This window comes from Mesoplodon mirus, assembly GCF_964341445.2.
Source record: "Mesoplodon mirus genome assembly, chromosome: 5".
In the NCBI taxonomy this organism is placed as follows: Eukaryota; Metazoa; Chordata; class Mammalia; order Artiodactyla; family Ziphiidae; genus Mesoplodon; species Mesoplodon mirus.
Genome location: NC_138980.1, coordinates 122,097,383 through 122,112,927, shown reverse-complemented (window position 1 = coordinate 122,112,927; position 15,545 = coordinate 122,097,383). Strand labels below are relative to the sequence as shown.

At 37.3% G+C, this 15,545-nt stretch overlaps 1 protein-coding gene across 1 annotated transcript in view; it reads left to right on the top strand.

Annotated features, from left to right (window-relative positions):
* The window catches only part of SCAMP1 (secretory carrier membrane protein 1), a 109,675-nt gene that overhangs the window by 83,428 nt on the left and 10,702 nt on the right, over positions 1–15,545 (top strand). Inside the window, exon 8 of the mRNA XM_082620318.1 lies at positions 3,138–3,255. Coding sequence (XP_082476444.1) covers positions 3,138–3,255 — 118 coding nt within the window. The remainder of the gene's footprint in view (positions 1–3,137; positions 3,256–15,545) is intronic.

Below are 15,545 nucleotides of genomic sequence, written 5' to 3'. Positions count from 1 at the left end.
GGAGGCCCCAAACATATATTTTCATACACACACAAATGCATGTGTGCACACATACACACATCTTTGAAAAGTGGAGTCGCTGCATGCACATATATGGATATATCTTTAAACAAATAGAATCATTCTTAGCCTGGCAAAATGCTCACTCAGTGGGGGACCCTCAGAAACTGAGACTATTTGGACACAGGGTAGAAGGTCATAGATTTATATCTCTCTTCAGACACTCTGGAACAAACATTCCTTGAATGAAGTGGTGCATAGAAGAGTACCTATGTATAAAATCATCCCTCCCTCTCTTCTTTCTCTTACAACCATTGTGTACAGTTGAATTTTTATAAGCTAAAAGCATGTGCGAGGCAACTTTGCTGCGCTACGTACGTAAACTGAAACGATCATGTAACTAGAGTGTATTTGAAGACAACATTTAGTATGCTACTGAATTAGAGTAGTCACTGGAAGTCAGACAACTGTTGATAGCTTTGCAGATCTAACGGGCATATATACATGCAGAGAATTTATTTGGGTATTTTAAATCAGTTCTAGGAAAGAGTAGCATTCATTATGATTTTAAAAAGTGTTTAGTCTTTAGCATTTGAGAGAAAGGAAATGTTTTAAATGTTTAATTTAAAAAATACACTGCTTATGTTAACAGCACTTTTTGTATTCTAATGAAACCTAAATAATTTCTTTTGCTTTTTTTTTTTTTTTAATAAATTTATTTATTTTTGGCTACATTGGGTCTTCGTTGCTGCATGCAGGCTTTCTCTAGTTGCAGTGAGCGGGGTCTGCTCTTCGTTCCGGTGCACGGGCTTCTCATTGCGGTGGCTTCTCTTGTTCTGGAGCACGGGCTCTAGGCGCGTGGGCTTCCGTAGTTGTAGCACGCAGGCTCAGTATTTGTGGCGCACAGGCTTAGTTGCTCCGCGGCATGTGGGATCTTCCCAGACCAGGGCTCTAACCGGTGTCCCCTGCATTGGCAGGTGGATTCTGAACCACTGCGCCACCAGGGAAGCCCTTCTTTTGCTTTTTAGAACAGACTTAGAAAAAAGTGTTAAAATTGAGCACAGCAGCCTGTGAGGTGACTAAATAGCACAGGAATCTGCTAGCGAGGGTGCATACAAGGTGACCTGTTGTAAGATAGACCTCATGTAATTTAGCAGACTTTAAAAAATTAGACTCTTTATTTTCAGATAATTGTAGAGTCACAGACAGTTACAAGAAATAATGCAGAGAGATCCCAAGTATCCTTTATCCAGTTTTCCCCAGTGGTAACATATTGTAAAACTATGGTATAATATCAAAATCAGGATCTTGACATTGATTCAGTGAAGACACAGGACATTCCCATCACCAGAGGATCCTTTATGCTGCCCGTTATAGCCGCACTTACTTCCCACCTTAACCCCAGCAATCACTAATCTGCTTGTCATTTCAAGAATGTTATATAAATGGAATCATACAGTTTGTAAACTTTAGCTTTTTTCACTAAGCATAATGCTCTGGAGATTTATCCAGGTTGTTGTGTCTCAGTAGTTCATCCCTTTTTATTCCTGAACAGCATCCGTGGTATGGATGGACCACAGTTTGTTTAACCATTCACAAGTCCAAGGGACCTTGGATTGTTCCTGGTTTGGGGCTATTCTGCTAAAAACATTCGTGAACAAGTTTTTATGTGAACATAAGTTTTCATTTCTCTGTGATAAATACCCAGGAGAAGAATGTAATTGTTGGTTCATATGGAAGTTGCATGGACCTGCTAGGGAATTCCCTGTTCAGTATTTTTAAAAAAACTGACAGTCTTTTCCAAAATGGCTGTACCATTTTACAGTCCCAACTACAACATATGAGTGATTCAGCCTCCACATCCTCACCAGCCTCTGGTGTTGTCACTACTTCTTTTTTTAAGCTGTTCTGATAGGTGTGTAATGATATCTTGCTGTGGTTTTAATATTTATTTCCTTAATGACTCATGACGTTTTATCTTTTCATGTGCTTATCATCTATATATCCTCTTGGTGAAATATCTCTTCATGTCTTTGCCCATTTTCTTTTTTTGTTGTTGTTGCACTGGTCTTCATTGCTGCGCGTGGGCTTTTCTCTAGTTGAGGCGAGTGGGGGGGCTACCCTTCATTGCGGTGCGCGGGCTTCTCATTGTGGTGGTGGCTTCTCTTGTTGTGGAGCATGGGCTCTAGGTACGCGGGCTTCAGTAGTTGCAGCACGCAGGCTCAGTAGTGTGGCACGCGGGCCCCAGAGTGCGTGGGCTCTTCAGTAGTTGTGGCATGTAGGCTCAGTCGTTGTGGTGCGGGGCTTAGTTGCCCTACGGCATGTGGGATCTTCCCCGACCAGGGATCCAACACGTGTCCCCTGCATTGGCAGGTGGATTCTTAACCACTGACCACCACGGAAGTCCTTTGCCCATTTTCTAATTGAAACTTTTTAATTTTAAGAATTTATTTTTACTATTGAGCTTTGAAGTTTCTTTATATATTTTGGATACTAGCCCTTTGTTGAATATATGGTTCTCAAATATTTTTTTTACATAATTAAGCAGAATTTAAAATGAACTTTAAAAAATAATAATGAAATCATAGGCTTAAAAAATGTAAAATCTCATGGTACACATTTAAGGCTCTGGATTTTGGTGTTTAGGTTTGAATTCAGACTGTGCTGTTTTTATTAGCTGTGTGACCTTGGGCAAGTTACTGAATAATCTTGGTGACTCAGTTTTTTATCTGTAAAATAGGGATTAAAAATAGCAGGGGCTTCCCTGGTGGCGCAGTGGTTGAGGGTCCGCCTGCCGACGCAGGGGACACGGGTTCATGCCCCGGTCCGGGAAGATCCCGCATGCCGCGGAGTGGCTAGGCCCGTGAGCCATGGCCGCTGAGCCTGCGCGTCCGGAGCCTGTGCTCCGCAACGGGAGAGGCCACGACAGTGAGAGGCCTACGTACCGCAAAAAAAAAAAAAAAAAATAGCATACATCGTAGCGGGTTGTTGTGAGAATTAAATGAGTTAATACATGTAAAGAACTTGGATGTTGCCTGGATTTTAAGTGCTGAAAATGTGTTAGTTATTATGCTGTTTTTAAAAATTGTGCATTAACTTACTTGCCTAATTTTAGTTTTCTTCTTTTAATTTCATAGCGGTTGGATTTCATCCCTTACTGGTCTCAACAAAAGTATTCCTGTTGGAATCATGATGATAATCATAGCAGCACTTTTCACAGCATCAGCAGTCATCTCACTAGTTATGTTTAAAAAGGTAAGTGAAATTTTATGTCTGTAAATTTTTTTAGTGAGCCTGATACTCAGTTCTCATTTTCCCATTTTGCTCTTTATTTAGTGTAACCTCAAGCCATTTGTTTGTTGTTCTTATGCAAGTTTGCTCTCTGAGGATTACTTTTTACAATTAAAAGTTATGCATAGATAAATTTTAGAAAATTGCATCACATTTAATGTTTCCCATAGATAGGGAATATTTTTAAATTCTGTTAACTGAGGGCTTCTTTTATCAATTGAAGAGTCAATCTCATTTTTAAAATTTGTATCTTTTTATATATTCTGATTTTTTTTGAATATGAAACATAGTAGACTGATTAATAAATAGAAGTAAATCTCTTGTGTAGTATATGCATTTTATTTGTATTTAAAATTTAAAGACACTAAATTATTTTATCTAAGAGTATAAAGTGAGCTGGTAACAGATTCAGGCTGGATTATGGACTGAATTTTATTTTTAGTAACTGCCCAATTATCTTAGCTATACAGTTGGCCCTCTATATCCACATGTTCCACATTATCTAATTTGAGCAACTGTGGATTGAAAATATTAGGGAAAAACAAATTCCAGGAAGTTCCAAAAAGCAAAACTTGAATTTGCCACACAATGGCAACTATTTACATTGTTTTTACAACTATTTATATAACATTTACATTATGTTAGGTTTTATAAGTAATCTAGAGATGATTTCAAGTATACATATGGGACAGATGTGGAGAGGATGTGCGTAGGTCACCTGCAAATACTACGCCACTTTGTATAAGGGACTTGAACACCCTCAGATTGTGGTACCCATGGGCGTGGGGATGAGGGTATCATGGAACCCGTACCCACAGATACTGAGGGATGACTGTGCCTCCTCCTGTCAAATTCCCATGGCTGTTTTCACTGCCTTAAAGAAAATCATTCCATAGGGTGGGAGAAAGGTCAGGTTTTTTATATATAAAGTTTTATCGTGCCTTGGGTATGTATTTTTGATATTCTACACATGTTCCAACATAATATAGAGACCCTGTGAATAACACCTATGTTTTAAAATAATACTTTTTGGTGGGTCTCACATTAATGAAAATAAGTCCTTAAAACATTTTTTCTTTGTTTTTTTTTACTCTATGGCAACTTGGGAATATGTACAAGGATTGCACAGAAATAACTGTACCTTATATTTAAGAAAACTGCATTCTTGAAATATTTTGCTTGTACATTTGTCTTTAATCCTTCTCAAAACTGTGAAACCTAGGCTATGTTCTTTCTGTCCATATTTTGTTACTCATTTTCCCTCTTAAAAGCTTTTACTTCTTTTTAGAAATACACATACATAACTATTGAAACTCTGCTTTCTAAAGTTACTAGATCCTATACCAGCCTTTTTTTCCATTTTCCTCCTCCTTGGATGCTGAAGCCTTCTATTCTACAGGTGGCCCCTCTTCCTCAGCCTTTATGGTTATGTTCTGATTCTCCTGCCTCTGAGGCTAGTCTTTCTCCTTCATTTCTTTGTTCAGCTCTTAAGTAAAGGTCTTCTTAAATGCAGTCAGGTCTCTGCTCTTTGTGCTTGCTCTACAGTATTTTTTCCTTGGGAATTTCAACCTCCCTCATTGTTTCAGTTTCTTCCCTACCTGCATGAACTAGAATGTTGGAGTTGAAAGACAGTGCTTTTCACAAACATTTAGTTGCATCTTCAGGTGACCGTTTATATCTCCAGTTGATTGGTATCATCATCTCACAGTAATGCATCATAAACTCATTCTTTTCTCAGAACCAGCACTCCTTCCAGAAGTTCTGATTCATATTCAAGAAACATTTATTAACACCACACATTGTATGATTCCACTTATATGAAATGTCCAAAATAGGTAAATCTATAGAGACAGAAAGTCGTTTCGTGGTTGCCTATAACCAGGGGTGGGGTAGAGGGTGACTACAAATGGTTATAGAATTTCTTTTTTGGTGTGATGATGAAAAAGGTCTATGAATATACTAAAAACCATTGAATTGTACACTTTACAAGGGTAAATTGTATAGTGTACAACATTTATCTCAATGAAGCTGTGTTTTAAAAAGGAAAGTAGCTATTATACATGAGTGGTTCTAAGTACTTTTTCATGTGATTCCATTTAAAACTTATGTCAGTACTTTGTCAGTGCCTCCATTACTTTTTTACTCACTTTCCTAGATACTTTCTTAGTGTCTGTTCCATCTTTCTCTTCCTTTCCATTTCCAACCTCAGCTAACCCAGAGATTTTTTTACAGGTCGCTCATACCCCATTCCCACTTCCTTCAGTTCACTTTATGTATAGTTACTATTTTAATCTAAAAAAAATCCCAAACAAAGCCAGCACGCTGAAGATTTTTGAAGTGGACTTCAGGTTGGGGAATGGGATTGTGGTGGTAGTGGTACTGGGGCTGGTGGTGACCTTTCACAACTCCCGGATCCAGACTTTATACTCCATTCAAAGTTACTGCTTGGTTTCTTTAAATACATCACGTACATTCCTTTGTCTCAGTTTTTGTTCATGGTATGCTTCTTGACCTCTGGGTTACTTTATCTTCTCTGCCAGTTGAAGTCTTACAAGTGCTCTTTCAAGACCTAGTTCCAGTCTCATATTCTTCGTCTGTGAAATAAGGAATTTAGATGAGATGATTTTATGAAGTACAATAAATGGAGGTAATATAAGCTAAAATATAGTTTGAGCCAGCTTTCATATTTGTAACAGCAAGGATGTCTTTTAATTTGATAGAAATTGAGATCCAATGAAAACACCTGATTTTTCTTTTCTTTTCCATACTTGCTCAAAACTTGCTGTTTTTTCTTCCAATTTCATTGAGATATAATTGCATACAGCACTATATAAGTTAAAGGTGTACAGCATAATGATTTGACTTACATACGTCATGAAATGATTTTTAATAAGTATAGCAGGACTTCCCTGGTGGCTCAGTTGTTGAGAGTCCACCTGCTGATGCAGGGGACACGGGTTCATGCCCCGGTCCGGGAAGATCCCACATGCTGCGGAGTTGCTGGGCCCGTGAGCCATGGCCGCTGAGCCTGCGCATCCGGAGCCTGTGCTCCGCAACGGGAGAGGCCACAGCAGTGAGAGGCCCGCGTACCGCAAAAAATAAATAAATAAATAAGTATAGCAAACATTCATCATCTCATATAGATACAAAATAAAAATTTTTAAAACGTTTTTCCTTGTGATGAGACCTCTTAGGATTTACTCTCTTAACAATTTTCATATATAACATACAGCACTGCTAATTATATTTATCATGTTTTTCATTACATCTCTATTACTTATTTATCTTGTAACTGGAAGTTTGTACCTTTTTGACTATCTTTATCCAATTCCCCTTCTCCCACCCCCCGCCTCTCATAACTACAAATCTGATCTCTTTTTCTATGAATTTGTTTGTTTTTGAAGTATAATTGACCTCCAACACTATGTTAGTTTCTGATCTGATATTTCTGTATGTTTCAAAATGATCATCACAGTAAGTCTAGTTACCATCTGTCATCATATAACGGTATTCTATTATTGACTATATTCCCCACACTGGACATTTTAAAAGAAAAAAGTCCTTTGGGGCTATGTAGCCATAGTTTATAACCACTAGGAGTCAGGCTTTCCATAAGCAGTTAATGCCCTCTAAAAGTTATCTGTGCACAGTTTTGGCTTTAGAATAGTTGCTTTTTATTAGGCTATTCTGTGTCTCCAGTACCAGCTAAATGGTGCTCTGTGGTATATATTTATTTCAATGGCAATGAATACAATTTTGAGAATTTTGTGGACATTCTGAAGTCCTGCATAATTTGGAGTTAGCTAATCATTGGTGTCTAAAGTGCCCAGTATGAGCACTATGGTATCTTTGTTTTCCCCATAGTGTCATCTTATAATCCAAATTTAAAATAATTGAAATGCAAGAATATCTGTCTCTTGTACCTCTTCATAGATAAGGGAATAGTTTAATTCTTACCTTTCACAGATAGATTTTTAAATTTTTCTTTTAGATTATTCCCAAACAATATTTTTTTACAGGCCCATCTTTTTATAGTAAGCTATTAGAAAGAATTAAATAATAGTTTTGGGCTAAGGGAGAGGTATTATAAATGGGTCAAATAACAAATGAATGAGTCATAGGAGATTATATATAAGTGGAATACAAAATTTCCCCCATCCTTTAATTGATATAAGCTAGAATAACTTCGTGTGCTAGAGATAAATAGATAATACATAATTTGTATTTCCTTTGGGACCTAGTTGTGAATGGTTATTTTTCTATGAAATTAAAAAATTGTTAATAGACTTTGTCCACATTAATAAAATAATTATTAGTAGTGATTTTTTTGCACTTCAGAAGAATTTTAGAAAAAAGTTATTTCACTTCTTTAAAAAACAAGTTTTTAAAGTACTTAAAAAATTTTTTTCTATACCAAAATATCTGTTTTGCAAATAATCTTTTATTTTGTGTGAGAGTTTAGAATTGGGGTATAAGATCCACAATAATGAAAAGTCTCATTTATTAGTTAAATTGGTGTTTTACAGTAAATGCTTTGTGAAGCTATCCTACTGTATATAAAGTGATAGTCCTCTTAGATTAAAAGTGAATTTCACTTTCTTTGAAAGCATTGTAGTTGTTCACTACCCTCCCCCCCCCCTTTTCTTTCTGATTTATTTTGGATCTAGAACAGAATGCTGATAATTTTACTGTAATATCTTTCTGTACTATCACAGACAGGCATGCTGCTTCTCTCTCTTCCTCTCTCTGAATCATCCAACACTAAGGTCTTTCCTGATTAGGTATCAATTTCAGATGATTCACATTGCCTATTAAAGTGCTAATCCACATGCTGCTTATCTTCATCCAGGGGACAGAGAGTAGGTACAGTAATACTTTTGAATCCCTAGAAAAATTGGCACTCTGAGCAGATTGTTTATATCTGTCATCAGTCGGTATCCTTAGTATGTTCACTTTTTTTTTTTGATTGCCCAAATCTTAATTTTGTTATCCTTTTCTATAAGTACTAGGCTAGTTACTTATTAGGTCCCAAACCTCAGTTAATATAACTAAATTATTGTGAATTATCTTTACCTAGGCATCTTCAAATTCGGTGGATCTGCTAGTTTATAATGCTGTACATATGATATTTTCATCCAAATAATCTTTATATGCATATTTTAATGGCTTTATTACTGAGATGTAACTTACATGTCATGCAGTTTACCCATTTAAATTGTATAATTCAATGCTTTTTGGTATATTACATTATTTTTAAAAATTGTGGCTCTACATAAAACATAAAATTTGCTCTTTTAATAATTTTTAAGTGTACGATTTAGTGGCATTAATTACATTCACAATGTTGTGTAACCATTACCACTATTTCCACTTTTCGTCACCCCAACAGGAATTCTGTGGTCATTAAGCAGTAACTCTTCAATTCCCCCTACCACCAGCCCTTCATAACCTCTAGTCTATTTTCTGGCTCAATGAATTTGCCTATTCTAGATATTTCATATAATTGGAATCAAACAATATTTTCCTTTTTTGTCTGGCTCATTTCACTTAACATAAAGGTTTATCCATGTTGTAGCATGTGTCAGAATTTCACTCTTTTTTATGACTGAATAATATTCCAATCTGTGTATATACTACATTGTGTTTCTTAGTTTGTTGATGGACACTTGGATTGTTTCCATCTTTTTTCTACTGTGAATAGTAGTGCTACTAGGAATATTGGTGTACAAATATTGCTCTGTCTCTGCTTTCGGTTCTTATGGGTATATACCTAGGAGTGGAATTGCTTGGTGGTCATATGGTAATTCTATGTTTAGCTTTTTGAGGAGCCATCAAACTGTTTTCTGCAGTGACTGCACTGCTTTTCATTCCTGCAAGCAATGTGCAAGGGTTCCAATTTTTCTACATCCTCGCCAACATTTATTTTCCATTTTCTGATTATAGCCATCCTAGTAGGTGTCAAATAGTATGTTCACTTTTAAAACAACCTCTGAGGTAATTGCAAGCTAATAAGCATTTTACTTTGTAACACAGGTATAGTCTGCTAGAGTAGTACTGAACTTATTTGGTAACTTTTTTTAAATAATGAGGATGATTTGGGGCCAGTTGTTTAATCCATGGGAGATATGGAAACAAATAATTGTTCAGTGACTTCTACCACAAGTTACTATGTGTTCTGGGGGTATAACTATGAGTGGAAATTGCCACTTCCCCTCAAGGAACTTAAAAAGCATGTAGGATATAAGACATGTGAATAAACCCTGCAAAAGAAGAGTCACAATATACATCCCTAAAAGTCTTGGAAGTGCTGACGAAAGGGAGAGCCACAGCTACTTCAGGCAGAAGGAGGACAGCAATATTTAAGATAGACCTCAAAGGATGAGTGGAATTTCAATAGTGTGAATCTAGAGTAGTAGTTTAAGAGGTTACAGAAAAGGTATCTGACCCAGATCTATGGGCAGGAGGGTTCATAGAGAGTCTCTAAGAAATGTTGAATTGAAAAAATTAGGTTTAGAGGTCCAGAAGTTTTTTCAGAAACTCAAAATGAGAATGAAACAATTTTCAAAAACTCATTTTTCCCAGCTTTAAAAAATGTTGAAATCATTTTGGTATGACAGGGATCTGAAAAGCATGATTTCCTTTTTTTAATTCCAGTTTTATTGAGATATAATTGACATACAGCACCGTATAAGTTTAAGGTGTACAGCATAATGGTTTGACTTACATACATCATGAAATGATTATCACAATAAGTTTAGTGAACATCCATCATCTCGTATAGATACGAAATGAAAGAAATACAAAAATATTTTTCCAGGCTTCCCTGGTGGCGCAGTGGTTGAGAGTCCGCCTGCCGATGCAGGGGACACGGGTTCGTGCCCTGGTCCAGGAAGGTCCCACATGCCGCGGAGCGGCTGGGCCGGTGAGCCATGGCCGCTGAGCCTGCGCATCCGGAGCCTGTGCTCTGCAACGGGAGAGGCCACAACAGTGAGAGGCCCGTGTACCGCCAAAAAAAATTTTTTTTCCTTGTGATGAGAAGTCTTAGGATTTACTCTCTTAAGAACTTTTGTATATAACATACTGCAGTGTTACTTATGTTCATCATGTTGTACATTGCATCCCTAGTACTTATTTGTCTTATAACTGGAAGTTTGTGCCTTTTGTGCCTACTTTCATCCAGTTCCCCCTCCCTCCACCCTCTGTTTCTCATAACCACAAATCTGATCTCCTTGTCTATGAATTTGTTTCTTTTTGAAGTATAATTGATCTCTAACACTGTTAGTTCCTGTTATACAACATAGTGATTTGCTATTTCTGTACATTTCAAAATGATCACCACAATAAGTCTAGTTACCAACTGTCACCATACAAAGATATTACATAATTATTGACTATATTCCCCACACCGTACATGTCATACCTATGACTCATTTATTTTGCAGCTAGAAATTTCTAATCTTAATCTCCTCGGCTATTACTCTCCTCCCCCCACCCCCTCCCCTCTAGCAACCACCTGTTTGTTCTTTTTTTTTTTTTTTTTTTTGCTGTACGCGGGCCTCTCACTGTTGTGGCCTCTCCCCCTGCGGAGCACAGGCTCCGGACGCACAGGCCCAGCGGCCATGGCTCACGGGCCCAGCCGCTCCGCGGCATATGGGATCCTCCCAGACCGGGGCACGAACCCGTATCCCCTGCATCGGCAGGCGGACTCTCAACCACTGCGCCACCAGGGAGGCCCTGTTTGTTCTTTGTATCTATGATTCTGTTCCTGTTTAGCTATGTTTGTTCAATCGTTTTGTTTTTTAGATTCCACGTGTAAGTGGAATCATACAGTATTTCACTTAGAATAATACCCTCTAGGTCCATCCACGTTGTCACAAATGGCAAGATATCATTCTTTTTTTATAGCTGAGTAGTATTCTGTTGTGTGTGCATGTGTGTGTGTGTGTGTGTGTGAGTGTGTGGGTGTGTGTGTGCCACATCTTTCTCCCATCTATTGATGTGCACTTAGGTTGCTTCCATATCTTGGCTATTGTAAATAATACTACAATGAGTATATATCTTTCGCATTAGTGTTTTCATTTTCTTCAGATAAATACATAGGAGTGGGTTTGCTGGCTCTTTTGGCAGTTCTCTTTTTAATTTTTTTGAGGAATCTCCATACTGTCTTTGATAGTGGTTGCTTCAATTTATATTCCCACAAACAGTGCACAAGGGTTTCCTTTTCTCCACATCCTTGCCAGCACTGGTAATTTGTTGTCTTTTTGATAATAGCCATTCTGATAGGTGTGAGGTGACATCTCATTGTGGTTTTGAATTACATTTCCCTGATGATGAGTAATGCTGAGCATGTATTCATGTGCTTGTTGGCCATTTGTTTGTTTTCTTTGGAAAATGTCTACTTAGGTCTTCTGCCCATTTTTAAATGAGGTTTTTTTTTTTTTTTTTTTTTACGGTACGCGGGCCTCTCACTGTCATGGCCTCTCCCGTTGCGGAGCACAGGCTCCGGATGCGCAGGCTCAGCAGCCATGGCCCACGGGCCCAGCCGCTCTGCAGCACGTGGGATCCTCCCAGACTGGGGCACGAACCTGTGTCCCCTGCATCGGCAGGCGGACTCCCAACCACTGCGCCACCAGGGAAGCCCGGTTGTTTGTTTTTTTGATGTTGAGTTGTATGGGTTCTTTGTATATTTTGGATATTAACTCCTTGTCAGATAAAATTGTTTGGAATATCTTCTCCCATACAGTAGGCTGCCTTTTTGTTTTGTTGATGGTTTCCTTCACTGTGCAAAAGCTTTTTAGTTTGATGTAGTCTCATTTGTTCATTTTTGCTTTTGTTTCCCCTGCCTGAGGAGACATATCCAAAAAATATTGCTAAGACTGATGTCAAAGAGTATACTGCCTATGTTTTCTTTCAGGAGTTTTGTGATTTCCAGTCTTAAATTTAGGTATTCATTTTGCATTTATTTTTGTTTATGGTGTTAAAGAATATTCTAATGTCATTCTTTTACTAGTAGGCGTCCAGTTTTCCCAGCATCACTTATTGAAGAGACTGTCTTTTCTCCATTCTATATTCTTGCCTCCTTTGTCATAGATTAATTGACCATAAGTACACGCATTTATTTCTGGACTCTGTTCTGTTGATCTATGTGTCTGTTTTGGTGTCAGTACCATAGTGTTTTGATTACTGTAGCTTTGTAGTATAGTCTGAAGTTGGGGACTGTGATTCTTCCAGTTCTGTTCTTTCTCAAAATTGTTTTGGCTATTTGGGGTCTTCTGTGTTTTCATACAAATTTTTAAATGACTTGTTCTAGTTCTGTGAAAAATGCTATTGGTATTTTGATAGGGATTGCATTGAATATTAAGATTGCCTTGGGTAGTATGGTCATTTTAGCAATATTAATTGTTCCAGTACATGAACACAGTATATGTTTCCATCTGTTTGTGTCGTCTTCAGTTTCTCTCATTAGCGTCTTATAGTTTTCCAAGTACAGACGTTTTACCTCCTTAGGTAGGTATATTCCTACATATTTTATTCTTTTTGATGCAGTTGTAAATGGGACTGTTTCCTTAATTTCTCTTTCTGATAGTTCATTGTAAGTGTATAGAAATGCAATAGATTTTTGTATATTAATTTTGTATCCTGCAACTTTACTGAATTCATTGATGAGTTTTAGTAGTTTTTTGGTGGTGTCTTTATGATTTTCTATGCATAGTATCATGTCATCTGCAAACGGTGACAGTTTTACTTGTTTCTAATTTGAATTCCTTTTACTTCTTTTTCTTGTCTGATTGCTATGTGTATTACTTCCAATACTATGTTGACTAAAAGTAGAGAGTCTGGGCATCTTTGTCTTGTTCCTGTTCTTAGAAATGCTTTCAGCTTTTCAACACTGAGTGTGATGTTAACTGTGGGCTTGTGATTTGTGGCCTTTGTTACGTTGAGGTATGTTCCCTATGTACCCACTTTGTAGAGTTTTTATTATAAATGGATGTTGAATTTTATCAAAAGCTTTTTCTGCATCTATTGAGATGATCATATTATTTTTATTCTAAAATTTGTTAATGTGTCACATTGATTCATTTGCAGATATTGAAGCATACTTACACCCCTGGGATAAATCCTACATTATGAGGTGTATGATTCTTTTAATGTATTGTTGGATTTGGTTTGCTAATATTTCATTGAGGTTTTTTGCATCTATGTTCATCAGTAATATTGGCCTGTAATTTTCTTTTTTTGTGATATCTTTGGTTTTGGTATCAGGGTGATGCTGGCCTCATAGAATGAGTTCAGAAACATTTTTTCTCTGCAGTTTTTTGGAATAGCTGAGAGGGATTGGTGTTAACTCTTCTTTAAATGTTGGTAGAATTCACCTGTGCAGCCATCTGGTCCTGGACTTTTGTTTGCTGTGAGATTTTTTTAAATTACTGATTTAATTTAATTCTTGGTAGTTGGTCTGTTCCTAGTTTCTATTTCTTCCTGATTTAGTCTTTGGAGATTGTACATGTCTAGGAACTTATTTGTTTCTTCTGGGTTGTCCATTTTATTGGCATATAATTGTTCACAGCAATCTATTATGATCCATTATATATCTGTGGTGTCAGTTATCACTTCTTTTTCATTTCTGATTTTACTGATTTGGACCCTCTCTCTTTTTTTCTTGATGAGTCTGGCTAATGGCTTATCAATTTTGTTTACCTTTTCAAAGAACCAACTCTTAGTTTCATTGAACTTTTCTATTTTTTTAGTCTCTATTTCATTTATATCTACTCTGTTCTTTATGATTTCTGTTAACTTTGGGTCTTGTTTGTTCTTTTTCCAGTTACTTTAGGTGTAAGGTTAGGTTGTTTATTTGAGATTTTTCATTTCCTGAGGTTGACTTGTATCACTATAAACTTCACTCTTAGAAATTGCTTTTGCTGCTTCCCATAGATTTTGGATCATTGTGTTTTTGTTTTCCTTTTTCTCCAAGTATTTTTTTAAATTTCCTCTTTGATTTCTTCAGTGGCCCATTGTTTGTTTAGTAGCATATTGTTTAGTCTCCATGTGTTTGTGTTTTTTTACATTTTTTTTTTCTTGTAGTTGATGTCCAGTCTCACAGCGTTGTGGTCAGAAAAGATGCTTGATATGATTCCAGTTTTCTTAAGTTTACTGTGACTTGTTTTGTGGCCTGCCATGTGATCTATCCTGGAGAATGTTCCTAGTGCACTTGGAAAGAACGTGATTCTGCTACTTTTGGATGAAATGCTCTCTATCTATCTATTAGCTTCATTTAGTCTGTTGTGTCATTTAAGGCCAGTGTTGCCTTTTTTTCTGTCTGAATGATCTGTCCATTTATGTAAGTAGCGTGTTAAAGTTTGCTAGTATTATTGGGTTTCTGTCAGTTTCTCCCTTTATGTGTGTTAGTGTAGTAATTCCCCTACATACAAATGAGTTCCATTCCAAGAGCGTGTTTGTAAGTCCAGTTTGTTCGTAAGTCCAACAAAGTTAGTTTAGGTACCCAACTGACACAATCAGCTATATAGTACCGTACTGTAATAGGTTTATAATACTTTTCACACAGATAATACATAAAAAAACAAATGCAAAAAATAAAGAAAACTTTTTTTTTTTTTTTTTTGCGGTACGCGGACCTCTCACTGTTGTGGCCTCTCCTGTTGCGGAGCACAGGCTCAGCGGCCATGGCTCATGGGCCTAGCTGCTCCGCGGCATGTGGGATCTTCCCAGACCGGGGCACGAACCCGTGTCCCCTGCATCGGCAGGTGGACTCTCAACCACTGCGCCACGAGGGAAGCCCAAGAAAACATTTTTAATCTTACAGTACAGTACCTTGGAAAGTACAGCAGTACAGTACAATAGCTGGCATACAGAGGTTGGCATTAAGTGAACAGACAAGAAGAGTTACTGACTAGAGGAGGGAGAAGGGGTGGGAGATGGTAGAGGTAACGGATCGTCAGCAATAGGAGATAGAGGGTAAGCTGCAGTTTCACTCACACCTGACGTTGATGGAACGAATCTTTGAAGGTTCACAACTTGAAGGTTCATATGTAGGGGACTTACTGTATGTAGTCTGTATATTTAGGTGCTCCTATATTGGGTGCGTATATATTTACAACTGTTATACCTTTTTCTGGATTGATCCCTTGATCATTATTTAATGTTCTTCTTTGTCTCTTGTTACTGTTTGTTTTAACCTCTATTCTGTCTGGTATAGGTATTGCTACTCCAACTTTCTTTTCTGTTTGCACGGAATA